This window comes from Elgaria multicarinata, chromosome 12, assembly GCF_023053635.1.
Source record: "Elgaria multicarinata webbii isolate HBS135686 ecotype San Diego chromosome 12, rElgMul1.1.pri, whole genome shotgun sequence".
In the NCBI taxonomy this organism is placed as follows: domain Eukaryota; kingdom Metazoa; phylum Chordata; class Lepidosauria; order Squamata; family Anguidae; genus Elgaria; species Elgaria multicarinata.
Window position 1 is genome coordinate 275,469 of NC_086182.1, and position 27,325 is coordinate 302,793.

The 27,325-nt window shown below is 43.5% G+C and overlaps 1 protein-coding gene across 1 annotated transcript; it reads left to right on the forward strand.

The window, feature by feature from the left end:
- On the forward strand, positions 1–27,325 carry PAX8 (paired box 8). Its single transcript, XM_063139439.1, has 10 exons — positions 1–24; positions 488–705; positions 2,384–2,581; positions 3,164–3,252; positions 4,251–4,376; positions 11,299–11,465; positions 11,847–11,970; positions 14,735–14,836; positions 26,199–26,288; positions 27,181–27,325. Exons 1-10 carry the CDS (start codon positions 1–3, stop codon positions 27,249–27,251), a joined length of 1,209 nt encoding a protein of 402 aa, XP_062995509.1. The 3' UTR covers positions 27,252–27,325.

Consider the following 27,325-nt stretch of genomic DNA (forward strand, 5'->3'; position numbering starts at 1 on the left):
ATGGCAATGAGCAACAGGAAAGGTGTAAGTTTGCAAGTTTTCATACGGTATAGAAGCACTATATTAGGGTGACTACATGAAAAGGAGGACAGGGCTCCTGTATTTTTAACAGTTGCATAGAAAAGGGAATTTCAGCAGGTGTCATTTGTATATATGGAGAACCTGATGAAATTCCGTCTTCATCACAACAATTAAAGGTGTGGGAGCTATACTAGAATGACCGGATTTAAAAGAAGGCAGGGCACCTGCAGCTTTAACTGTTGTGATGAAGAGGAAATTTCACCAGCTTCCCCATATATACAAATGACACCTGCTGAAATTTCCTTTTCAATACAACTGTTAAAGATATAGGAGCCCTGTCCTCCTTTTCATATGGTCACCCTACACTATATAAACGGAGTAGGATAATTCGAGGGAGAACTACAATAAAAGGGTACGTGGGATGAAGGCTTAGTACTGTTGGTAGACATTTCTGTTGGTACAACAGTATCACACAGGTCTCCCCTTGCCCACTTTGAATGTGGTTTGTGTCTTAGCAGGGCATGGAGGATTGAACCAGCTGGGTGGGGCCTTTGTGAATGGCCGGCCCTTGCCAGAGGTGGTCCGGCAACGCATTGTGGACTTGGCCCACCAAGGTGTGAGGCCCTGTGACATCTCCCGGCAACTCCGAGTCAGTCACGGTTGTGTCAGCAAAATCCTTGGCAGGTAAGCATGAAGATAGCCATGTAGGGCTATGGAGAGCTACTGTGAACAGCAACCATTTTGGAAGACAGGTTGCTTTTTCTCCCTGAGAATCTAACTTAAGTGTCTTGTACAGTCCACACAGAAAGATGAACGTGAACCTTTCTTGTCAGCATTTTGGTATAAGTGCCGGGCTGAGGAGACATGCTGTAGGTTGGGGCTGGCTGGCTGGGTTAGGGTTATGGGCTGCATCTGGCTTCTGAAACAATTTTGCCTGGTTCTTAATGTAATTTTAATCATGTTGTGGTAAAATGTTTTTCTTTCACCTATAAATCTCTGTGGCTGTGTTTGCACGTAACACTTAGCCATGGTTTATGTTAACCATGGGTTGTGGCTCTACCTAACAATTGACAAGTAAACAAACTATCGCTTGTTTTCCCTGTTTCTGGTTTGTTTCTCTCCTGCCCATTTTACTGGCCTTCAGGGCAGATTTGTTTTTAGGCTACTCTTGCTGGCTGCCTCTGTTTCAAGGCAGACAGCAACACAAACAAGCCAGGGATAAGCCATTGTTCTGTGTTCAGACATCACAACAAGGCATATTTTAAACAAGCCAGACTTTGTAAGCCAACAACAAACCATAGCTTCTATTTGTGGTTTGTAGCTGGTTTAACAAATAATGGTTTGTTTGTAGGGATGGGTTCAGACACAACCACAACAAACTACATGATGGCTTAGCATTATGTGCAAACCAGGCCTCCACGTTTTTCATGTATTGTATTGTTTTATCATGAGCATTCTAAAGTTGCATATGCTCCTTTCAAGGAAGTCTTTCAAGTAGCGCCATTGCTTCCAAGGCTCCTCACCTTCCTTTCTTCAGTAGTAAACCTTATACTACTTGAGCTCCATATGTCTGAAGCCCTTCCTACTAGACAACATCAACTTTATTACAGAGCTTGCCCATGCTTAAGAGAGGGGGATTGTTTCAGTCATTGGGCTAGAGACCGGAGAACAGAGTGCCTCCAAAGAAAACAGAAATTGACCATCTCTGCAATAGATACATTGTGTAACCCTAGAAAACTCAGCTGTTGCTTATCATACATACCCATTTGCAAAAGAGAAACAATATTCCGTTTGTTGCCCTTCTCAAATGGGCTGCAGGCCAAGAGCAACACTACCAAAACAGCTTGTAACATTGACCTGCATATATGGGCCCTAAAAGCAGCCACTGGAGAAACCGTAATCAGCCAGATTCACCAGCCCTATCTGCTGTAGATCACCTGCTTGCTATTCTACCACAGTAGGAATCCATCTGCTCCTAGTAGTTAGGTTTCTTTCCTAGTTATTTCCCCCCCTCATGTGCTGCAAATATGATATTGGCTTTTAAGAACAGGAAGACTTTGCATGAGCTGAGCTAACCACTGGATAGATAAATGCCTGGATGGATAGTGGAATGTGGGTAGTGTGGATGGGTAGTGTGGATAGTGCGATGTGAGTGAGAAGGGACTTATAGGTGAAGTAGAACCTCTGGGACAAGAGTTGGTCATTCTAATCACTGAGGAACCTACTTTGAAAACTCAGATTCCTGCAGGAGACCACCTCCTTGCTTGGAGCTGGACAGGAAATGGTTATTAAACCCTAGGCAATGCCCAGTATACTTCTTGATGGTGGTGTGGTAATCTTATTACTTTGTCTATTGGAGTAGGTACTACGAAACTGGCAGTATACGGCCAGGTGTGATTGGAGGCTCCAAGCCCAAGGTGGCAACACCCAAGGTGGTAGAGAAGATTGGGGATTACAAGCGGCAGAATCCCACCATGTTTGCTTGGGAAATCCGGGACCGTCTGTTGGCCGAGGATGTCTGTGATAATGACACTGTTCCCAGTGTTAGTTCCATCAACAGGTGAGAGAGTTAACCTTCCCAGATGATTAGCAAGGGGATTGTTCCATTATCAAGTTGCTTTAACAACTTGTTGGGACCAGCTTCTGGTCTCTGGCATAGCAATACTGTGAATAGACACAGAGGAAGACAATGAGGATGATCAGGGGTGTGGAAACAAAGCCCTATGAGGAGAAACTGAAAGAACTGGGCATGTTTATACTTCAGAAGAGAAGGCTGAGGGAAGACATCATAGCACTCTTAAAGTACTTGAGAGGTTGTCACATAGAGGAGGGCCAGGACCTCTTCTCGATCTTCCCAGAGTGCAGGACATGGGCTCAAGTTACAGGATGCCAGATTCTGACTAAACATCAGAAAAAACTTCCTGATTGTTAGAGCAGTATGACGATGGAACAAATTACTTAGGGAGGTCATGGGCTCTCTCACAGCAGAGGCATTCCAGATGCAGCTGGACAGCCATCTGTCAGGTATGCATTAATGCGGATTCCTGTCTTGAGCAGGGGTTGGACTCAATGGCCATATAGACCCCTTCCAACTTGGTCATTCTATGATTCCATGACCTCTTCATTTCTCTTTCATTTCCAGGATCATTCGCACAAAAGTGCAACAACCATTCAATCTCCCAATGGACAACTGCATGGTATCTAAAAACCTGAGCCCCAGCCATAACCTCAGTAAGTGTCCTTTGGATGGGTACTGCCTGGCCTATCTTCACTTCCCCACCCTCCTTCATCACTCTCTGTGTTTTCAGAGGGAATCAGCCAATTCCCCTAGCTACTTTACTTGCAGAGACCAAAAGACAAGACTTTAATTTGAAGAGGCCACAGCACGTGTTACGACACAGCTGCTGTTGAAACATTTTTTGAAAGGTTCCCAGACGAAAATTGCAAACAATCAAGAGCTGTGGGGTCTAGCAATGGGGACTCCTCCACTGTGACATATCGAAGTATGAATTCTGGAAATAAGGTCCATATTTCTTGTTCCAAGAAATGGTGATGAACATTTGTGATGGAAAATATCACTGCCCTAGCAAACTAATGCAAATTGGTGATATAGTCTTTGGTGATAGGAGAATGTAAGGCTTTAAGAAATACTAATAGTGGAGAGACCAGGAGCTCTTGTGCTTGTTATAACTGCTACCATAACAGGACAAACCATGACAGTGGAGCTGGGAAAGCAAACAGAAAAAAATATATTCTAAAGGGCCAGCTATGTTAGACTGTTGCAAGAAAGCCAACACAAGTCTTCTGACACATTAAAAGCCAACAGCTAAGCACCCAAAATTACAATTTCTCTGAGTCCTAACATGGCCTAATCTACACCAAGCAGGCTATTCCACTATGAAAGTGGTATATAAAAGGCAGGAGGCACACTACTGCTTTATAGCAGTATTGAAGTGCACTGACAACTGTTAGGGCCCATTGACACATACCATATACCACTTTCATAGTGCTATACCCTGCCTTTTATATACTACTTCCATACTGCTTTCATAGTGCAATATCCTGCTTGGGGTAGATTAGGCCATAGATGGCAGTGATGGGTTTACCACTTGCCGTGTCCTTCCATCTGTTCCTCACCTCTGCAATACACACACACACACACACACACGAGGTGGGTGTGTCTAGAATGTCTGGATGAGCCTGACTGATCACTCTGCTGTGTCCCCTAGTTCCCAGCTCTGCTGTGACGCCACCAGAGTCGCCCCAGTCAGATTCCCTGGGCTCTACTTATTCTATCAATGGCATTCTGGGGATTGGTTCACCCAGCAGTGACAACAAGAGGAAAATCCATGACAGTAAGTGACACCGGGCAGGGAGAGGGGAGTCGGGGTGCTTTCTCGTTATTATGTGCTACTCGATAATTGTGATTTCTTCAGGCTGTGATTCAAGGATAAAAAATGCTTCATGTTAAGAGGATGCCCTTTTATATTCATTTATGTGCCCAAAAGCACAGACATTATATGTTAAGGCCATATAAGCAGTAAAGGTATTGTACAGCTTCTCATATCATACTTGTTTAATATATGTTCCATACAACTAGCCTTTCCCAAAATAACTCTGTGGCACATGAAGGGGGATGGAGTGGAAATTAAATCCTTATACTGCTCTAACTCAGACAATTTCCATCCAATTCTCACTAAAGAGTCCCAAATTTTATTCAGAGTTTTTAATAGACAACTTCACCAAATCGACACTTGCTATAGCCTAAAAACTTTTTAAAAAGAAAATGCTAAGCCTGACGCAGAAAGCTATCAGAAGGGGGTGTGAATGGCAGGCTCCTTGTTCCATAACCAAGCCACAAGCAAGGTGTTAATTGATTGAAATATTTCTATACAGCCTCTCATTTGCACAAGTGGTTTACATCAACACCGTAAAAAATAAAACAAACCAATAAAAACAAAATAATTGACAGAGTAATTTGAGGGAAAGCCAATTTTTTTTAAAATAGTTCTCATTAAAAGCCTAAAACATGACAGTGTTGAGGCCTGATGTACCACCGAGAGGAGATCATACCATAGGGCATGTGCCACTGCAGCAGTCAAACAGAAATCTGCAGGCCATGGCATCCTCTCTGAAGACTGAAGTGGCCTGGAGCTATAGAATGGATCTATTTATTATTCTAGAAAACTTGAAGTTGAAAAGCCACCATGCACCTTGCCCCAGAATGAACTCTTAGACTTGGGGAGTGGCCAGAAGTCATCCAGTATGGTGGGATTATGGGAAGGCATTTTCAGTAAAGGTTTCACTGCTGCCTCTTTTAGACTTGCTGGGACAATAGCCTCCCCGACCCACCTGCAAGGAGGCATTTACCATCCTTCACCCACTCAGTCAGTCCACGCTTGGAAGCTTTTATTGGCCAAATAAGGCAAAGGTCAAGCACACCTGTGGTAGGCCTCACCCCTACAAGAATTTTGCCCACATTTTTGGGCTGAACCATGAGTATCTTCAACAGCTGGAGAAGTTGGCATTAGCACAACTTTATCTGAAAAACATCTTGCAAACTGGTCATAGTAACCATTGGATCACTTGGGAAAGCACTAGATGGCCCTAAGCTGATGCAACAGGGCAGAAAATTAAATTTTATTTGCCGTATACATATAACATTAGATAGGAGAGGTGAGGCGGAAGATGGAAGGAGCCTTGATGTGCCTTTGGCCAGGGGAGGGGGGAGAACACATGCAGACAAGGACATTCTTGTCCTGTTGAGTCTTCCAAGTGATGTTGTGTGATAGATGTGATTGGAACACTGACACTGCCTGAAAATTCTCTGAATCGTGAAATGGTACAACTATGTCCTGTTTGTGAAATCTGTGAAATTTGGCACAGATAATCTAGCAAGTGAAAGGTCATAGTTTCAGAAAACAATGATGAAGAATGTTTGGCTTGAATTAGAGATATTTAAATGCTTCACTTTAAGGTGGAAGAGCTCCTCTGCTTGCAGTCCTTCTGGGGACCACCCAAAATACCCCAAATCCCCAAATGATTAACCAGAACTTTTTTTTTAATAGTTTTATTTTTTAAAAAAACATCCAAACAATACAACAATACAATTGAAACAATGCCCCATAATACACAATAATATAAAGTAAACATAACATATGTTCTAACTTAATTCCATTTAACATAACATAATTAACATAAATGTGCTCCCTCCAACCCCAGGATCTTATTCATATTTCCAAAATCTCATTACTTCCTCTTGAGGTGTTTTCCCTCTCCCCTTTAATAGTACAAATTCTAAAAACTGTTTCCATATTCCTTCAAAATCATTCGTTTTTATCATTCCTCTTTTAACTTTCATGTTACACATTAATTTATCATTAATAGCAATATCCCATATTTCTTTATACCAATCTTCTATATGATAATCCCCTTGAATCTTCCAGTTCCTTGATATCATTAGACTTGCTGCTGTCAACAAATTCGTTATCAATTCTTTTGACTCTTGATTACAATTCAGTTCTCCATAAACTGATAATAATGCCACAATAGGTGTCTCTTCAATCTCCATTCCTAAAATTTCTTTTATCTCTTTAAAGACCATTTCCCATAATTTTTGTACATATTTGCACTACCACCACATATGTAAATATGTTCCTTTCTCTTGACAACCTCTCCAACATATTGCTGAGTTCATCTTATTTATTTTATTTAATTTCACAGGGGTTAGGTATCACTTCCAAACAAGCTTGTAATAATTTTTTTTTATCGTCACGGACATGTTTCTTAACACTCCTTGTTTCCACTCTGTTGCCCTATTTGTTCCTTCAAGTCAGTTTCCCATACCATCTTACCTACACTTTCCGTCTCTCCCTTTTCCACTAATATTCTATATATTTCACTCAAACCTTTTATTGATTTGTTTTCTCTTTTCTCATTTTCTCTTTTTTAAAATCAGCTCCTCAAACTTCGTAATTCCTCTACACTCTCCATTATCATTTAACCATTTCTTCGTCCACTGTTCTAATTGAATATAATTTAACCACGATCTATTTCCCTCTTTTAATCTCTCCTTTATTTCTTTCCTAGTTTTCATCCTTTCTAACCACTCTTTTAATTTCATTACCTTTCCTTCTTTTAAACTTTTTCCCAACACTTTTAAAATTTTTTCCAGAAAGTTCCTCATCATTATCACTGGTGATATTGGGGAAATAATCGGAAGTAAGTCTTTTTTGTATAATCGCCATATTTCCTAGTGATTTTTTAAAAGAGGGTTCTCTATTTGTTCCCCCCATTTCTTTGCATAATCTTTAAAAAATATATTTTCTAATTTCCATTCTATATCCTCTCCCTTTCTATCCTCCAACCAACTTAAATCTTCTATTCCTATCATACTTTCTACTACATGTCTTAACCTATTAGCTATGTGATATAACTTTAGGTTTAGGAGCCCTAGCCCTCCTTTTTTTTGCATTACATGCCAACTTTTTTTTATTAAGTCTCGCCTTTCTATCTCCATTACAAAAAGTATTTACTATACTTTGCCAGCTTTTTAATTCTTTTTAATTCTTTTTCCTAGTAAGCTTAATTCCTAGGTATTTTATTATTTCTTTAACTTTCATATTTTTCTCTTTACTCTTCCACTCTCTCTCCTCTTTTTTACTGTAATAAAACAACATCATCTCTGACTTTGTCCAATTTATTTTTAATCCCCTCACCTCCTCAAATTCCCTCAGATGATGTTTTATTCTATCTATTTTCTTTAATGGATTCTTAATTGTTAATATGGTATCATCTGCAAACATATTTATTTTAATTTCCTCCTTCCATCCTATTCCCTCAATCGTTTCATCTTCTCTTATCACGTTCGCCAATAGTTCTATAACCAATACAAATAAAACCGGTGAAAGTGGGCAACCTTGTCTTGTTCCTCGGGCTAGTTGTATTTTTTCTGTCACTCCATCATTTACCACTACTGAAGCTAAATTTCACGAGCATAATTGTTCTATTAAACCTTTAAATCTTTCCCCAAATCCCATCTTTTCTATTATCATCTTTAATGCTAGCCAACTCACACAATCGAAAGCTTTGATGCTTAACCAGATCTTAGACTTGTGTATATTTATCAACTCATTCACTGCCTACTTCAAGCATATTTAGGTTGCAATCTGAACTCACTCACCAGAGAGCAAGTTCAATTGAAGTCAATGGTTCTTATTTTTGATCAGACATATATAGGATTACACTATTAATAAATGAGGTCTTTCTTGTGAAAGCCCATCCTGCAATAAATTAATTAGCCTTAAATGCCATTAGTTTTTTTTTACTGCTGCTCATAATGTATCTTCATTGTGAAGATTTAAGCAAGCTATACATGTCTACTCAGACATCCCATTGACTGCAATAGGGGCTGTAATCCTAAAGTATTAACATGAATTTAATTACAAATGCAAAACAGGATCATTGATAGAGGAGGGGGGAAGTGGTTAGGAGGGGGAGGTTTCTGCAATTGTGGAGCAAGTTGTCAGTCACACAAAAGATGAACATAGTTTGCAAAGATAATTCATGCAGATAATATTTCAACGAAACCCAGAAGGCTTTGTATATACTGTGTGTTACAGGAAATGCAACACAGAACTATCCTTCCAGTTATGAAAATATTAGCAAATATGAAAACTTTACAGGCTCCTCTTTCTTTAGTATAATATGGAGCTCCAAGTCTAAACTTTGGATTTGTATTTCTAGATCTTCCCCCCACTTCCCCACCACCACCACAAAAAGACAGAGAGCCTTAGCTATCAGATAGCAAAGAAATTATATCAATCAGTTACGGAAATCTGTCCTTTCAAGCAAAGTCAGGAATCCTGCTGGACCCATCCAACCACTTTAGTGTCTCTAAAGTAACATTTTCATTCATTCCTTTGTAAACACTTTAACTGCATTTCAAGTTCCATTTACAGCACTTCAGAACATGTAAATCTAATGAAAGTTAATGCAATGTAGAGAAAGTTCATGCCAGATGTAAGAGAAGAAGAGTACAAAAAGTAGATTCCCAGAAGAACCACCTTTTCAATATACTTAATTTAAAAAGGTGCTAGTGAGAAGTGACTGCAACAAGCCTTTAGCCCATTTTATTCCACGGATAATTTTTGCAGAGTAATAGTATCTTATACTCTTTCTGAATGCTCGTTTGTTGTATTAGATTTTTCTGCTTCATTTGTTCAGTGGTAGCAGTATGCTGAATATGTGAGTATGGATATGAGAAAGTGTTAAATGTTAGGAAAGGTGAGACTATGATCCTGCAGTCAGGGCCGGTGCCAGACTATTTTGCGCCGTAGGCAGAGGCACCACCAGCTTTGGCCCATTTTTGCATTGGCTTCCTTAGGAAAAAAGTGTGTCCCTTGCTCTTGTGTAAGATCCAATCGAGCATTCTCATTAACCCTTTGTGCTGAACAGAGTTGGTGGGGTGAGGTGAGAGTCATGCAGGGAGGCGGCGAGGGGCCAAAGGAAGTGCCCGCTCCAGAAGGCGAAGGAGGCGGCATCATCCCTGCATTTGGAGAGGGCATCAAGGAGGAGCAACTCCCAATGCCTGGGGGGTGCCTCGCAGCTGGGCAGAGGGCAGGCAAAAGGGGTCTGCTGGGGCTCCCAGGGTTGTTCGGAGGGGCGGGCGATGTGGGTCTGTCGTGCGCAGCCAGGTGGAGCGTGATGTGCGCACATGGCTCCTGCCACGCTCGGTGCATTGCCCCTTTAATTGTGTCCCCAGCCCTCAGGTTGTTTCTCTACCAGTCGGGCTTTTTCCTGCTTTGGGGTGGCGGAGACCAGTGACGATCCGCACTGTCAGCCCCTATGGAGCGGTGCTTGGGAAGTACTGCTGTGCCCCTCTGAGGTTTGCACCCTAGGTGGCTGCCTAGTTCATCTAATGGTAGCGCCGGCCCTGCCTGCAGTGAAGGATTTGCAGGAAGAACAGATATTTGAAAGAAGAGGAGACTCTATCACACTTAGTATAGCAAATGCTTCAAAGTAGAGCAAAAGTAGGAGCGAGTGAAGTTAATTTGATACATTGAATGTCTCATTTGTTTTTAATTTCAGTGATTTTAACATTAAGACATTATGTAGAACAGGTTTGTCTTAATTGTGAGCTGCAGAATCAGAATGTGACTAAGGCCATGTTGGGGTGGGCAGGTGACTGCTTCAGTTTGCCTAATGGTAGGGCCAGCCCCGAGAGGCAATAGGCCTCCCAATACCAGTTCCTGGGGAAGATGAGCAGGAGGATACTGTCATTGTTCTCCTGTCCTTCTTGTGGGTTTCCCATTGGCTGGTCACCTTGTGGTAGGGTGACCATATGAAAAGGAGGACAGGGCTCCTGTATCTTTAACAGTTGCATAGAAAAGGGAATTTCAGCAGGTGTCATTTGTATATACGAGAACCTGGTGAAATTCCCTCTTCATCCCAACAGTTAAAGGTACAGGAGCTATACTAGTGTGACCAGATTTAAAAGAGGGCAGGGCACCTGCAGCTTTAACTGGTGTGATGAAGAGGAAATTTCACCAGTTTCCCCATATATACAAATGACACCTGCTGAAATCCCCTTTTCAATACAATTGTTAAAGATACAGGAGCCTGGTCCTCCTTTTCATATGGTCACCCTACCTTGTGATGGTGGACTAGATGGACTGTTGGTTTGATCCAACCTTAGGATCCTTCTTAGTTATGGATTCCCTGGCCATAGCTGCTCCTGGTGTAGTACAGAATTAGTAACCTATCCTTTGTCATGCCTGCAGAAGCAGAGCAGGAGGCTGTTTTAATCTACACCACCTTTCTTGCAGGCATAATGTTACATTACTGAGGTTGGAACCAAGATGTAAGTGTATGAAAATAAGAATCCTGCTACACACCCAACACCATGGGTTTTAGGCTGGCACTTGTATTGGCAGAGTTGCACCAGTATAACTGTGTTGCTACACTGTGCTGGATGGGTCCCTGAAGGTTCTGTATTTTCAGGACCCACCAGCACCAGGGTGTTAAGCCAGAAACTATCTTGTTAATTGTCCCAGAACTGTTTTCTTTGGTGCTTAACATTAGGAGAAACTAACCGTGAGAGCCTGATTTGAGCAATGTGTGGGACTAGATATTTTCTGAGCTCCCTTCCAACTCTGTAACTATATAAAAAAAGCAACAGGCATGGGGTGGCTTTACACTTTCCCCAGATTAAATCCCCCTAGGAAGGCTTGTCCTCGTACATCTCTGCCTTGGGTTAATCTAGGCTTCACTTGACAGGTGACCAAGAAAGCTGTGGGCTCAGCACAGACTCCCAAGGCAGCAGCAGCACCTCCCACAAACACTTGCGCAGCGACACCTATGGGCAGCATCTGCTGGAATGCCCATTTGAAAGGCAGCACTTCCCAGAGGTCTACGCCTCCCCCAGCCATGCCAAAGGGGAGCAGGTGCGTGTTGATTCCAAAGTCCTCCATGATTGACATGAGGGTGTTTGGTGGTGAAGTGGTCACAGAAAGACCATAGGTGAACGTATGCTTTGCCTACAAAAGGTCCCAGGTTCAATTCCTGGCATCTCCAGGTTGAGAGCTGCTGCCAGTGGGCTGACTAGGGATAAGGCAGCTTCATAGCAGTAGGTGTGTGTGGAGGGGGTGGGCTTTGATGCTGTGTTGAATGTCAAGGTATTCAGGGATGAGCAATAATGAAGGGATCCAGGGAACAAACAAGGAATTTGTGGAGGGAACCAGATCGGTTGGAGACTAGACGAAGAAGACCAGGGGACCAGGAAGGGCTGAATGAGGCACTGATCTTTTGCTGCCCTATTCCCTCAGGCAGGCATTTACACATTGCCCCTGCTGAACAGTTCTATGGATGATGGCAAAGCTATGCTGACACCTTCCAGCACACCACTGAGTCGAAACCTGGTTGCTCATCAGACCTACTCTGCTGTGACAGGTAAGTAGAGCTGAGCAGAAATTTCTCAGAAGAATTACATTTCTTCTTCTTCTTTTTCTCTCACCCGAATTCTCTTTGCGGAATTTTCTCTAAATATTCTCCACTGTTTTTGTTTTATTTGGCTTTTTGCATCCCCCCTCCACACACACGATGCCTCAGAACAATACTATGTCTGGAGGATGAAAAATGGTGGCCAGGCTAGCAACACAATTGCTGTTGTTTCCACTTTCAGCTAAAGTTCAAACACACACTTTATGTAAAAAAGATGCTGTGCTCCTTCCACTTTTAATGGTGAGACACAAAACAGAAAATGTTACAGAATGTCTCCTGCCTCCTGAAGAAACTTGAAGAAATGGTCCTCCCAATTTCTCTGCCCAAAAATAGGGTGGAGGATTTCACCTAGCCATTTCTAGGCAAGCTGCTCTGTCAGGTACACATGGATCCCACCAGGTGTGTGGAGCCAGGTTTTGTACCAGTCCCAAAGGAAGGTGAGGGCTGCCAAACTTGGGCCAGGATTCAGGATAACAACATTGTGGCAGGTAATATTAGGCAAGTGAAGTATCTCAATTTATCTTGAACAGTAGTCTACAACAGTAGTCTACAATGTCTACAACATTGAGCCCCCAATTCAGCTGTGAGCCTTTTCCAAGAAAGGGTGTCATGACTAAAGGTTCCTTTAGTGTTGATCTATTTATACTGCAAGGAGTCCCTGGATACAATGTTGTCCAGCATGGCATTTCCAATACCAGTCCACCACACTATCTGCTTGGTGCTCTTGGTGGATAAGGGATGAGATTTCTTTCTTCATCATTTGTGGTACACAGTACAGTGCCCTTTTACAACTGGGTCTTCCAATTCACTCAATTGTCCACGTTCAGCAAAGTACATTCTAGCCATTTCTGAAGCTATTTAGGATATTTAAGATATTTAGGCCATCCTGTGCTCCTCCAGCTGGACAAACATCCCTAAATGAGTCTGTCTTTTTTTCTTTTGTTATACCCCCCCCCTTTTTTATTTTTTATTTTTTTGCTGCAGAGCACTTTTAAAACTACTGGGCAGCTTTTGTAGAGGCATGAAGAGGACATTTACCCTTTTCAAAATGGCAGTTGCAGCTGCTTCAAGTGTTTTGTGGAGCAGAGGCAGCCTCCTTCAAGTCACTCCTAAGTGGTCCTTGCTTCCTCACCAAGCTCTTGATCAATGCTGTTTGCTTAGCCATCTCTGTGGCTTTGTGAAGGGTTAAGTCCTTTATTAGCTGCATTCTTTCAGAAAGATCTTTGTCTAAAGTTCCAGTCCTGAGGTGCTCCTCCTTTTTATCAGCAAATTCACAGTATTCAGAGTGTTCATATAAGGACACAATATTTCTCCAGGCTTCTGATCTCTTTGACAAATGCAGACCCTCACATTCCTCTTTGGGATGAAGAGGGTGTCCAACTTGACATCTCTTGTTATGCTGATGTCCTTCTTCATAAAGGGCTAATGATCTATAGGCATTGCTGCCTTCTTTCCCCATAGCAGAAAGGCGTGAACTGCACTGCTTTTCCCTCTTTTTGGAACTAAAACAAAGCAAATCTTTCTTTCCACTCAGGCCATGCTGCGGAAGTACTAAAGCTGATAGTTCCTGATGAAGGAAGCAATGCCATTTTGTTTATTTGTTAGGAGTTTGTATCCTACAAGCTGAGGTGTGGATGCCAGAGGCTCATGGGGGTGAGGAAGCAGTAGCAGAGTTACTTCAGTAAAAACGTATTTCATGGGTAAGGGCATGTCAGGTTAATGTACAGCAAGCAGAATCACATCAGGAAATGGTTCAGGAAATCACAGCACAGTATATTTAGTTCAGAAATAAGGACGATTGGAAGCTCTCAGTGAGGTTATATGGACTGGAGCTTTGCCTGTATCATAGGCTATGGAAGGACCTTGCCTCAACAGAAAGCTGTTTGCAATTAGATCCCATCTCCTGCACATGTATGCACGCACATGGACTGTTGCCCTGAAGAATGGCAACAAATAAATTGAATAAATTGAATCTTCACAAGCATGATGGTTGGGTACAGCTAGTGGTGCATTTTATGAATCTGATGGACTAACCACAAGAGACCTGTGAAGCATCCATTTCTTATGGTCACTGGACAACAGAACTTTCTCTAACTTTTGTACATCAATTAAAAACATAATAGATTCAACAAGAGCACAATAAAAACAATAACATAAACACAGGATAAAATATAATTTCGATACAAACACAAAAAACACAATCAGGTACAATACTTAAAGCCACACTGCAAAGACAAACATAGTATATCTAACACAGTAAAAATACTAAAATACTCATAAAGGAAAAAAAATAAAAGTTTTAGCCTGACACCAAAAAGTGTTTGGCCCCAGTTGAGCACATTCCGAAGCTGATGGGTCACCTCTGGCAAGCCCTCTCTCTTGTTGTCCTCTCCAAGCTTCAGAATGAGGGGGTGCTTGAAGAAGGTCCTGTACTTAAGGCACAGGTAGGTATATAAGGGAGGAGGTGTCCCATCAGGCCTTGAGGTCCCAAGCTGTATAGAGCCTTTATAGGTCAAAACCAGAACTTTAATTTGGGCCAGGGAGAAAATGAGAAACCAGTGCAAGCCAGAGAGGACTGCTGTAATATAGTCACAGTACTTGATTCTGGTTAAAACCCACTGCCATTTTGGCACCAGCCGAAGTTGACAGACCTTCCTCAAAGGCTGCCCATGTTACAATACGCCAATGCTGATCCCTTTCTTCACCCTTGCAGGGCGTGAAGTGGTTGGCTCCACACTTCCTGGCTACCCGCCACACATTCCATCTAATGGACAGGGTAGCTACAGCTCTTCTGCAATTGCTGGAATGGTAGCAGGTAAGGAACTCCTGAGAAAGAGCTGCTGAAGAGAAGAGCTTTGATAGCAGCAGCAGCAGCAGCAGCAGCAGCAGCAGCAGCAGCAGCAGGGCCTGGGGCTTCCAGGGGTGTAGAGAAAGGCAGCTTGAGAAAGGAGAGAGATGCTGTGCCACTCCATAGAGGAGGCAATGAGGTATGAAGCTACTCTGCTCCATGAAGCGAGGGTGTATGATTTGGCTTTCTTTGTGTTCACAGCCTATACGTGTATTTTGGCTATTATTGACATGGGGGCTTGCCAGTTGACTTGAGCCCAAACTAAGCATTGGGCCAGATGCAATACCAGGGCTTCCCAAAGAAATCACTCTTCATAGGTGTGTAATTTGTGGTGGCCCGAAGCTTAATTTGGGATGCACAGCTCCAGTTCCTTATTTGTAATTGTCGTTAAACAGTGCTGTGCAAAATAAAGGACTTGATTGGACATAACTGTGGATTTCAAATGAGTCAGTCCCCCAGACCTAATGTGATGAGAAGTAGGTCAGAGATGGGGGTATTTTCATATTAACTTCAGCTCCTGATATACTTCAGTTCCCTATGAAGTCTGCCTTTTCAGCTCCGTTCAAGGTTGGTTGTAGTAACCAACTTCAGCCACAAGCTCAGAGAGTCCTGGTGGCTTAAAGTGGCGGCATTAAAATGAGTAAGTGTAATTAATATGTTAGTGTGCAGAAATATGGACTTCACAGAGTTCCAAAATACTGCTAGTAGACCCGTGTAATTTGTCACAGTCAGTAGATTTTAGCTGCTTTGGCTGAGGTATGCCTCTTGAAGGACACAGTCTAAAGCTTGCTTTGTTTCTTAGATGGACCTCTTATAGTTATCTCACCCTTTTCTCATGGCTGTGTTTGGACAACACAATAGTCAATGTCGGGTTAATAGTCAACTCCACAGTTGATTATCGAGGGGGTGCTCCCCACACAATGTGATTGTAATAAATTGTGGTGTGGATTAAGGCCAACGTCGAGTTTACTATTAGTCAACAGTTCTGCCAGCTTTGGTCACTCTTGCCAGGGGACTCAGTAGTCACCGAAAATAACCAACTGTGTGTGTGATGAAATAGTCAACAATGCCCAAAATACAACTCGATAACCAATGGTTATTTAAATAATCAACTTTGCACAGCATTGGTTATTTGCATTGGTTATTTTGGCCGAATAACCAACCATGGTGCGAAAAAGTCCTGACAGACAACACAATAACCAACCATTGACTATTTTACCCACAGTTTACTATTTTACCCACCATTGGTTATCATATCATCTGAACCTAGTAGGGTCTTATTTCAAAATGAACTGGGAGATTTTCACTGGTTGGGCACTAGAAAGGCAATTAGTTTCCCAAGGTGAGATGCTTTGGGAACTGCAGGAGGGACCCCCACTGCTTCTTCTGAGAGTGGGGAGGGACGTAATCTGTCAGCTCCTGAAAGGTAGAAGAGGCATCTAGGGGAGGAGCCTGTAAGATCCAATCCACAGGCTTCATGCTTAGGTCTTTCGCCAGGGGACAATGTGCACTGTTAACCTGGGGAACTTTTGTGGCTCAAGGGATAGCTTTTGTCTATCGTGGGGCCCTGATAGATACCCAGCTATGAGAGCTTGATTACCTAGAAAGAAGTGTGAACTTCCTTTGAATGTACATATTCTGCATCCATTTTCTACCAATAAACTGTCATCTTTTTGCATGAGTGGCTTGTTTCATCTTGGTAACCAAAAGAACCTGATTGATGACTGTGACCTGGAAAAATCCACACCCAGATCTAACACAGTAGGAACCCTAGGACTTCTGTCCTAGGAGGCATAAACATCCACACTGAAGCTGCCTTAACAGAACCAGCTGGTTCTTTGTAGCCTCCATGACAACTGCCATGATGTCTCAGTTTGTCATTGGCCCAATGTATAGGGGAGGGAATACCTTTGCCTCAAGATGTGAGGGGTGTGGTTTGGAAATGATGATGATGATTTCTGTGCCACTCAATAGTCTAAGCTAGGGCAGATTACAAAAATTCTTAAAATCACAACCATAGACATGTATAACATTTCAATAAACAAATTTTAAAACAAATCAAACGGCTAAAAACAATTTCAATAAAATACTAGACCTGATAAGGACAGCTGACATAAATGTCCCACCATATGCCATTAAATACCTGGGAATAGAGGGAAGTCATAGCATGGCACAATGTTGACACCAGGTGGACCTTCATGGGAGTCATGGTCATACCACTTCCTGATTAGATCTGATCTCATGGTGCCAGTCCCTCTCTGAAGAGGTGGGGGATCCATTAAGATGGTCCACCCTCAGAGATTCATGGAATCTGATGGATTCCTGAATGCTCTGGGGTATTTTCCAGTAGCCAGAACTGGTGATTTTGCGGAGTCTTTTATTGTGCTGCAGAATGGTGAGGAATAAAAGGCTCCTCACAATCATTCCTGAGTGCCCTCTTGGGCATGGAGATTAGATGGCTCCCTGATTTATTAGGTAGCTTCGGACAATGAAAGAGGCTGGAAGATGACTGAGCTACGAATGGCTCAAGATGAGTCCTGATGTTGAATGAACGTGTGTGAGAGCACATATCTACTGCATGGCAGTGAAAGTGGCAAAGCAGGTTTACTTTACTGCCTCCACTGTATCCAAGTTTGCCAAAATAAGGTGACCAAATGCACGGATTTCCCCGGACAAGTCAAGAATTTAAATGAATGTCTGGGAAAGTTGTGCCCGTGGCCATCCGGGCCTTTTCTTCGCCAACACCATTGTACCAGCCACAAAGAAGCCCAGATCAGCACGAGGGATGGGCTTGAAGGATGCGCTTCCGGAAACACATCCTCCAGCCCCTCTCCCAGCACCCATCCGGGCCTTTGCATGACCGGCATAATGGATGTGTGTGCATGTGTTTTGGGGTGGGTCATCCTGTGTGTAAGTATATTGATGTGATGATCTTTTGGATCTCACTATTAGCTCTTGTGCCAATGAGCATTGGGTGGGGTGGGGTGGAGAAGGGTTTTCACTTCTCCTGTAATTGCTAGTTATTTCATATAATCCACCTGCAGTTTCTGAAGACTGAAAGCCCAAAGTAAAATTGTTAAAAGTCATAAAGATATTCCCATTAAGGTATTTCCATTGGAGTTCTACTGATGAAAATTCTGACCAGCAAAATATCTCAACCTATGCCAACACGAGCAACTTTTCCTAAAACTTTTGCTGGGTCTCTCTTTTAGTCTTCCTTTTCTGCAACATTTTTGTCATTAGTTATTGCTATGTCAATGAGGTAGTTGTGTTTTTCTTTTTTGTTTATGACTGTTATGTCTGGTTAATTGCAAAGTATTGTCTTGTCCCAGGATTGTTCTGTCCCAGCATAGCGTGGCTTGGCTTGACTTGTTTGAGTGTGCCTGGATCTCCTAGGCTCTGAAAACATCTTTCTGGAGAGCACCTGCTGCTTACATGATCCAGGAGGCCAGGTTCTGTGTGTGCATAGTTGTCCTTGACAGAAGGGGCTTGCACTTGCTCAAGTAAGGTGAAGAGGCTGCAATCCTATATTTATCTGGGAATAAGCTTTATTGAAATCAGTGGGATTTGTTTCTGTTATTTCTTTGGGTAGTTTTCTTTGGGTCCCAGACTGGGATTTCTGTTCTCTGCATACTGAGGCAGTGTAAATTCAGGAGCTATTTGGATAAAAGGAGGGAAAGATCTTTTTCTAGCGTTGTGATAAGGGGCATCCATTCTGGCCTTTCTTTGTATTGCTAATGACCATGGTCTTGTTTACATGGCTAATGAACCAGAGATATAATATCACATTTTTATATCAGTTTCTCACTGATAAACCAGAAGTTAAAACAAGCTCAGAGGTGCTAGTGAGAAGTGACTCAACAAGCCTTTAGTTTATTTTGTTCCATGGTAAATGTTTGCAGGGATATTGTATTTTATACACTTTCTGAGTGCTAGGATGCTCATTTGTTGCACTAGATTTTTCTGCACATGTCAACTTCTTCATTTGTTCAGTGGTAGCAGTATGCTGAATCTGTGTGTATGGATATGAGAAAGTGTTAAATGTTAGGAAAGGTGAGACTATGGTCATCTATTAAAGGACTTGCAGTCAGAAAAGATATTTGAGGGAAGGGGAGATTGTATTACACAGAGTATAGCAAAAGCTTCAAAGTACAGCAAAAGCTACAAAAGCAGGAGTGAGTGAAGTTAATTTCAGATACATTGAATGTCTCACTTGTTCTTTATTTTAGTGATTTTAACATTAAGATGTTATGTAGAACAGGTTTGTCTTAATTGTATGCTATGAAATCAGACATGTGACTAAGGCCATGTTTGGATGGACACGCCCCCTTGGGGGCTGGGCATGTTGGCGAGCACACACCTTGGGGGCTGGATATGTTGGTGGGCACGCCCCCTACATTGTCCTCCTTTTTAGTTTCCAAAATATGGTCACCCCAAACACATGAAGGACAAAATCATTCACCTTCATGTTCACTTCTACACCACTTTTGATACAGTGTGTGCTGAGGTTTGCCTTGTCCTGGTTTGTGGGATTCGTTTTTGAGAACTGTGACTGTAGACAAGGTACCTGTATCTGTGTGACCCACAACATGCTCTCTTGATCCTTGTCCTTTGTGGCTCCTTCAAGGGGGATTGACTAGATGGATCAGGGAAGTGGTGAATGCATCGTTGTGTGATAGTGTGGTCCCTGCTCCCTTGAAGGAAGTGGTGGTGTGACTACTCCTGAAAAAAAGCCTCCCTGGACCCAGACATTCATGCCAACTATCATCCAGTCACAAATACCCACTTTTTTGGCATACTCAAGAAAATGGTGGCTCTCAGCTGCAGGTGCTCATGGATGAAACTGATAATCTGGATCCAGTCTGGATTTTGGGACTGAATTGGCCTTGGTTGCCCTGAATGATGACTTTCTTTGGTTGAGGGACAGGAGGAGTATGATTCTACTTCTTCTTGATCTCAGTGGCTTTTGATACTGTTGATCATGGTGTCCTCTTGGACTATCTCCATGAACAGAGGGCACCATATTACAGTGGTTGAACTCTTATTTGCAGGATTACATGCAAAGTTACAGAGAATAACATTGGATGACTGTGCCTTGTCTATTCTCTAGAAGTCATGCTGTGAGGTATCACAGGGCACTATGTACATAGATGGTGCTATATAAATAAATAATAATAATATTTTGCTCCAATGTTGTTTAATATCTATATGAAGCTGTTGGAAGCTGCCATTAGGAGATTTGGGGCAAGATGTCACCAGTGTGCTGATGATGACACCCAGCTCTATTTCTCTGTGATCAAAACATGGAGAGACCGTTCATGTTTTGAATGGGTTTGATGAGGGTTTGAATGGGTTTGATGAGGGTTAACAGGCTAAAGCTGAATCCTGATAAGACCTTATGGCTGGGTGATTCTGAGGGTTGGGAATCAGGTTGTTTACCTGTTCTGAATGGAGAGCAGTTACATAGCTCCTAGATCCGTCTTTGTCACTGAAGGCTCAGGTGACCTCAGTGGACAAGAGGACCCATTTGATGCACCAACTACCCCCATTCATGGTTAGGAATACCCCAGGCACTGTGATCCATGCCATGGTATGCTCCTGGTTAGACTTTGGGGGAGGGTTGTGGCTCAGTGGTAGAGCCCCTGTTTTGCAAGCAGAAGGTCCCAAGTTCAATCCTTGGTGGCATCTCCAAGTACGGCTGGGAGCAACCCTTCCTGATCTGGGGATATTAAGTGATATAAAAGTAGTATAAATAAATGACTATTATCTTCCGTCAATATCCCAAATGTATCACCTCTATAGGTATACATTAGTATAGGCATTTATAATTTTAAAACAGGACAAAAGCACAATTAAGGCTGCAAATCCTAGGAACCATTTTCTGAGAGCAAGCCCTATTGAGCACAGTGAGACTTACCTTTGAATATTTATATGCACAGGACAGTGCTTTAGACATTGGCCTGGTTCACATGCAACCTTGGGTTGTTGTGAGTGAGGCAGTGGGCTCCTGCTTGGCTTTTTAAGTCACAAGAGGATGTATAAGATCATAATGTAATAAACAAAAGCTGCCACTCATGCTGAGAAGACCATCTTTAATGTCTTTTCCTTTCTCAGAACGAAATGACTCTCAGAAGGCAAATGCAGGAGCCCCTATGTTGCAGCCCCCAATTGGTCAACAAAACCTCAGGGAACCTGGATTAACCAAACTGGTATTATTGCCAACCAGTATTCTTTCCTTACATACATTAACCCAGGATGGTGTCTCTGCTCCACATGTAAACTCTGGAGTCACCTTGACACTGTACCAAGACTGGTTAATGCCCCACAAGAACAGTTTGCATCAGGTGATACTTGGAGCAAGGGACAAGGTGGGTGTGCAGCTGTGGCACCAAACCAGACCAGAAGAGTCAGCTGGTCTTTTTAGACTCTCAAAGCTTCTTGTTCGTGCTGGCACTTCCCCTGGGCAACGCCCAGTCTTTAGCTGGCGGATGCGCCCTCCTTCCTTTCACCCAGAGTAGCCTCTTGTTGGTTGGTTTCAAACTACTTTTCCAAAGCAGCTTTCATTAAAACAAGTACTGTATAGTATACCAAATAAAACACTGAAATACACAGCATCGATTAAAAACAGCAGAACACAGTATAAACACAGTAAAAATAGCAGAGTCCATCCTGAAATGCCTTCCAGAATAACAATAATTTCAAACGTTATGTAAAAAGGGAAGGGTGGGAGCTTATTGAAAGTCCCTGGCACCCATTAATTGGCTCTTGGCTAACAACACTCCAGAGAGCAGGCCCTCTGGACCCACGTGAAGGCTCAGGGAAGTTTACACAGGTCAAGGCAGCCCTTAACATAACCTGACACTGGACAATTTAGGGTTTTAAAGGTTATTACCAGAATTTTATATTGAGCCCAGAAACAAATTGGGAATCAATACAATTGATACAGGGTGGGTACAATATGATACGACCACCTGGCAGTCCCTTAAAACCACATTGCCGCCTTGCATATAAGCTAACTTGGCTCCCTTGGCAGCCTTGGATGTGTGCTGGCAATGATGCCTCACCTGGAGAGCCTGGAAAAGCTGGCAAGCTGGCACCATTCCCTTGGGCTGGGCGGACATGCTGAGTTGGCATGTTCCTGTGTTACCTTGGAGATGTGCTTAATGTGGCGTTGAGAATACAGAATCTTCTCCCCCTGCGTGCTCCCTCCCCTCAAGCGTGAAATGAGATTGGCCAGGAGAAGAAAGGAGAGATTGGGGGTTGTTTTTACAGTGTTTGTAATGAGAACACTCAATCAAGTGCCCCTTGAAATCCCATTCCCTCCCACCCCTGTTCAGGCTTATGCTCTCTCTCCCCCACCCCCTCACCAGCAGTGATGTCCCTCCCTCCTGTGGAGGGAGTCAAATGGAGACAAAACTGTCCTTCCGCCTGCATCCAAAGAGGAATAGAAAGACAAATCTCTCTTCTCTCTCTCTCTCAAATGCCCACATGCAATTTTGGGGTGATGATCTTGTCGCACCTTACAGGATCAGTGTAAGGATTATTAAGATAATGTATCTACTTGGACCACTTGAGAAAAGACTGTATTATCATTACCTGTCTGGCAGGAACAGGAGTGTCTCCTTTGAATGGCTTGGTGGAGGTGGAGGGCATACAAAATGCAAGTAATGTTAGGATAAATGTCCTGGGAGTTGCTGTGTAACATGTGAGCCTGGCCAGACTGACATAGTCAGTGTGGATAGAGAAGAGGTTCAGTGCTGGATCACACGATCAAGGGCTGCTCCCGCTTCCCAAGTACGTGTGCCTAGGGTTGCAGATTTACAGTACAATCTGACATCTACTGAAAAGTAAGTCCTGGCTTTCCTGGGGGCTGTAAGGAAACACTGCAGCAGAAGTTAACCTATGAAAGCAAGACTTCCCCTCCCCTCCTTTGCACACATGCTGAGGTGGGGTGGAGGTGCTCCCTCGATTCAAACCTTCATAGGAGCCCCAGGAAACAGCAGGATCTTCTGCCTTGTTGTCACCCCTCCCATCGGGTGTAATTAATCAGTTCACCAGGAAGCACACCAGCCCCTGGTAAACGACGCAATTTCCCTTGATGGGGAGGCACTGTTAGACTGGCTGGGCAGCTCCCTTCTGAACCAGCACTCAGAGATGTTCTGCACAGGGAGCAACTTTGATGGTTGCCGCTCAGGCCTCTCGGCAGGCCCACCTAAGGCCAGGCTGCCGCCTCCAGATGAGACAACAGGAACAGTGTCAACGAGCAACAATGGGCAGTTCTCAGAATAAATATGACCCGCTTAGCATTTGCAGACATCCCCTGCATGAAAAGATTGGTCCTTTTTTCCAGAGATGTCACTTCCATAGGATAGAATGGGGAGCCCATAATTCAGACATCAAAGTGTCCCTTATTTTTAAAGTTTTGACCTGGTAACCTAAACAGAGTTCCATGCCTTGCTGGCTACCAGTCCACACACTTCCTTAAGCCAACGGAGCACCTCACGAAGGAGACTTAGCCAAGCAGTTATCTGGGAAAGGCAACCCGTCTACCTCCCCCCACCCCCGCACACACACACGCACTGTGGGGGCGTGAGTCAATCACTCCCCCTCAGATCTGCACACTCACCTCTTGCTGGACTTGACCTGCCCCCGGCCTGGAGGCTGCTTCCATGTGCTTCCTGGGAGTTGGCTGCACCAGTAATCTCCCATAAGATTCTAATGGAACCCCACATAGTCAGTCTGAAGCAGAATGAATAGTAGTATTTGCCATTCAGTTGTATTGATTTGACTGAGCTGTTATTATTGAATCTAACAATTATGAAAGAATAAATTCTATTTTGATGTATGAGAAGATTTATTCTGCAGACTTTTTAGCTGCAAATTTGAGGCTGGCTTTGCTTTTCAAAAGATCGGAAAGGCAGAGGGCAGTTGCAGTACTTCTCCAACGTTCTTGTCAGGAGTCAGACCAGAAATGCTGCCAGTTGAGGCTTTCATCCTGCCCATTTTGTGAGGTGGTTCCAGAAAATGTTGCCTGCACTTGTTGCCTTACACTGTGTTTTCCTCCTGCTTCGGTCGTTTTCTTCCTACAAAAAGTCTGTTAAGGAGGAAACGATGGGCTAGCCACATTGGTGCCTTTGGACTGTGAACACTAGGAGCTCTCTGCTCCCAGGTTTCTGACATGGTGACTTTCAGATGTTTGATTTTGATTTTCTTATAATTTACTAATATTTATATACAGTTCTGCATGCCTAGGGCACCTTCAAGTGTGTAGAGGCCACTACCTCATTTAGGGGAGGGTTCCCTTTCACTTCCAAACTGACTGGCACCTGGCATCACACGGGGGAAATTCCGTTTGTTTACCATCGCTTCCCCACCCACGTGTTTGTCACTCATTACTTACTCTTTCAAAAGAAGTACTCATTACTTACTCTTTCAAAAGAAGTAAACAACACACTCCATCAGGCAAGTGTTTTATTGCACGCTCATTGCTGGGCCCTCCCAGATTTTCACAGGTTCCTCTGATGTCATTGTTTGCCTCCCGCCCCTTCTGGCCTTCCTTGCACCACACAAAAACACCCAGAAAGTCCTATATATTTTCAACACAAAAAATAAAAGCCCCCTTATGGCCCTTTTATTGCTGTCCTCACGCTGTGTTGCTTTTGTTAGGGGTGGTCCTGCTGACGAACGAGGAGGGTGGGACAGTTCTCCTCCAACTTGCTGAGTCTGTTGGTCGAATGAACAGACTTGTGCTGAGCTGGTTGAATGGACTTCTGCTGTTTCAACCCCACCCTCATTGCCCACAGAAACAGCACCCAGCCGATTAAATGCTGAAACGGTAAAATGCTAGACAACAAAACCAGAGCGGGGCAGCGGGGGGGGGGGGGAAGGTGCCCATGTTCATCACCCGACAAGAACCAATGAACTGGAGGGGGAAGGAGAAGGAGTGGGGCGGGCACAATAGTGGGAGAGCAAACAAGTTCACCAGCACAGCAGTGATCGTGAAAGGAACCAGCGCTTGCTGCACTAATGAAACAGAGGTCAAAATTGCGGGGGCATACCAGGAAAAAAAGGTGTGATGGAGCCCAATGTGCACATGGCCCATTCAGTGGGCCGTTTTGATCGCGCTGCTTCTGCTCACAGCAGGAGATAGCAGCAAGTTCCGTCTCAAAAATAATTCAGATTTATCAGGGTCTTTTTTGTTGCGCAAAGAAGGCTAGAAGGGGTGGGAGGTGTGCGGGACACAGACAATGTGAATAGGACCTGCAAAAATCCATGAGTGTCCAGCAACGAGTGTGCAATAAAATGCTCATCTGATGATGCCCTTAGTCTGCTACTGAAGGAAAGAATTGTAAAAAAACATTTGCAGTGAAAGAGGAGAGCTGGAACATGACGGAAACCCTGTAGAGCATGATCATGCTGTAAGAGAGGAAATATTTCAGTAGTGGGAAACAAATTAAGGACACTTTTTCCTCTTTCTCCCTTCTCCTGCTGTATGACAAACATTCTGGGTCTCTGCTCCTTTCAGCCATAGACTTAACAGTCTGACTGACTTCTGGTTTCTCTTTCTCTAGGTTCAACTGTTATCTGCAGTCTATAAGCGCATTAGTTCTTGTCAGGCAGTTTTGTTTTGTTTATAAAAACTATAAAATCAGAAATTTCCAGAATTTCTGCATACCTAGCAACCCCCCCCCCCCCCCCCAGATATGTAAAAACTGTTCCCTTATTTTTGGGTGGCTCCATTTTGCTTCCACACCAATAGCCTGGAGAAGAGAAGGCTGAGGGGAGACATGATAGCACTCTTCAAATACTTGAAAGGTTGTTACACAGAGGAGGGCCAGGATCTCTTCTCGATCCTCCCAGAGTGCAGGACACGGAATAACGGGCTCCAGTTAAAGGAAGCCAGATTCCAGCTGGACATCAGGAAAACAACTTCCTGGCTGTTAGAGCAATCTGACAATGGAACCAAAGACCTAGGGAGGTGGTGGGCTCTCCCACACTAGAGGCCTTCAAGAGGCAGCTGGACAACCATCTGTCAGGGATGCTTTAAGGTGGATTCCTGCATTGAGCCAGGAGTTGGACTCAATGGCCTTATAGGCCTCTTCCAACTCTAACATTCTATGATTCTATGAGACATTCAACCAGCTGAGCTAGGTAGGAGAGGGCAATAACAGAATTTGGCAGCTTAATTTATACGGATTACCAAAAACAGATATGTAGTTTTAGGAAAACCTTACATTTAGCAGTTGTCTATCAAGCTCTCATGTAGAACTGGTGGGTCTTCTTCAGTTGCTTCCTTGCTGGTGCTCCTCCCCTCTTTCTCTGTCTCCAGCAGGAAGCGACTATTCTGGGAATGCCTACAGCCACACCCCTTATGCAGGCTATGGAGAAAACTGGCGCTTCCCCAACTCTGCCCTACTGGGTAAGTATCCTTACACAGGAAGTGCGACGGCTTGTGTATTGTGGCCTGAAGCTTGAGTGTCGGACAGGTAAGAGATGTCGGACAAGACTGCAGTGGCCAGGCCTCTATTTCAGCGACGTCAGCACCTGCTATTGACTGGCAATATGAAGCCTCTGGATTGGCAGACATGCCTTAAATACTGGGTGGGAAATGGTCCCAGTGCCCAGTTCCATCAACCGCCTGGCCATAGGAATGAGTTCCCTGATTTTGAGTCATATGGATGAGTAGTGCATGTAGGAAGCTTTTAGAACAGAAGCTCATTCGGTATTTTCCAGTGGCCGATGAAGGATTTAGTGATTCATTTATTTATTAGACGATTAGCCCTCATGGCTGACAAAAAAAACCTTAACACATCTAATGCTAGAAATGTCACACACTAATATTTGATAGAAGAACCCGAATAGAAATTCCTAAATTTCAAAATCTTTTGTATCTGGTCAAGAGGACAGGGCTCCTGCAGCTTTAACTGTTGCGATGAAGCGGGAATTTCACCAGGTGCTGCGTGCATAACAATACCTGCTGATTTTTCCTTTTCTATACAAAGATACAGGAGCCCTATCCTCCTTTCCATATGGTCACCTTAACCAAAATCCTGGGGGGGGGGGGGACTAGCAGGAGCTGGGAAGCATCCAGTTCGGGTTAAATTATCCCAAGGGGATGTTTTTGATTATCCAAATGTAGAAGGGGAGGAAGGGGAATACCTGGTAGATCATGACAGCCAATTGAAGAGGCATAAGTGCCATAGCCAAAGATGGTGGCCTGTAGAGAGGTGGGAAGAGCGGTGTACCAAGTGGGAGTGAATGTTAACCCTGGCAGGTGTTTTGCTCACAGGCATTTTTTTTCCTTTGTCCAGGTTCCCCATATTATTACAATTCACCTTCACGTGGCCCTGTCCCCACCACCGCCACGTATGACCACCTATAGGTGAAGCATTGGTGTAGGAGCAAGAACAGAAGACACACCCTCTATTTATTGTCCAACAACAAAAACAGAGAGAG

What these genes read in the sequence shown, in the direction of transcription:
- PAX8 (XM_063139439.1), top strand. Translation starts at nt 1, where the DNA reads ATGGCAATGAGCAACAGGAAAGGT. An exon ending in AATTGCTGGAATGGTAGCAG is followed by an intron (nt 14,837 to 26,198) that starts GTAAGGAACTCC and finishes CTCTGTCTCCAG; the next exon opens with CAGGAAGCGACTATTCTGGG. An exon ending in CCCCAACTCTGCCCTACTGG is followed by an intron (nt 26,289 to 27,180) that starts GTAAGTATCCTT and finishes TCCTTTGTCCAG; the next exon opens with GTTCCCCATATTATTACAAT.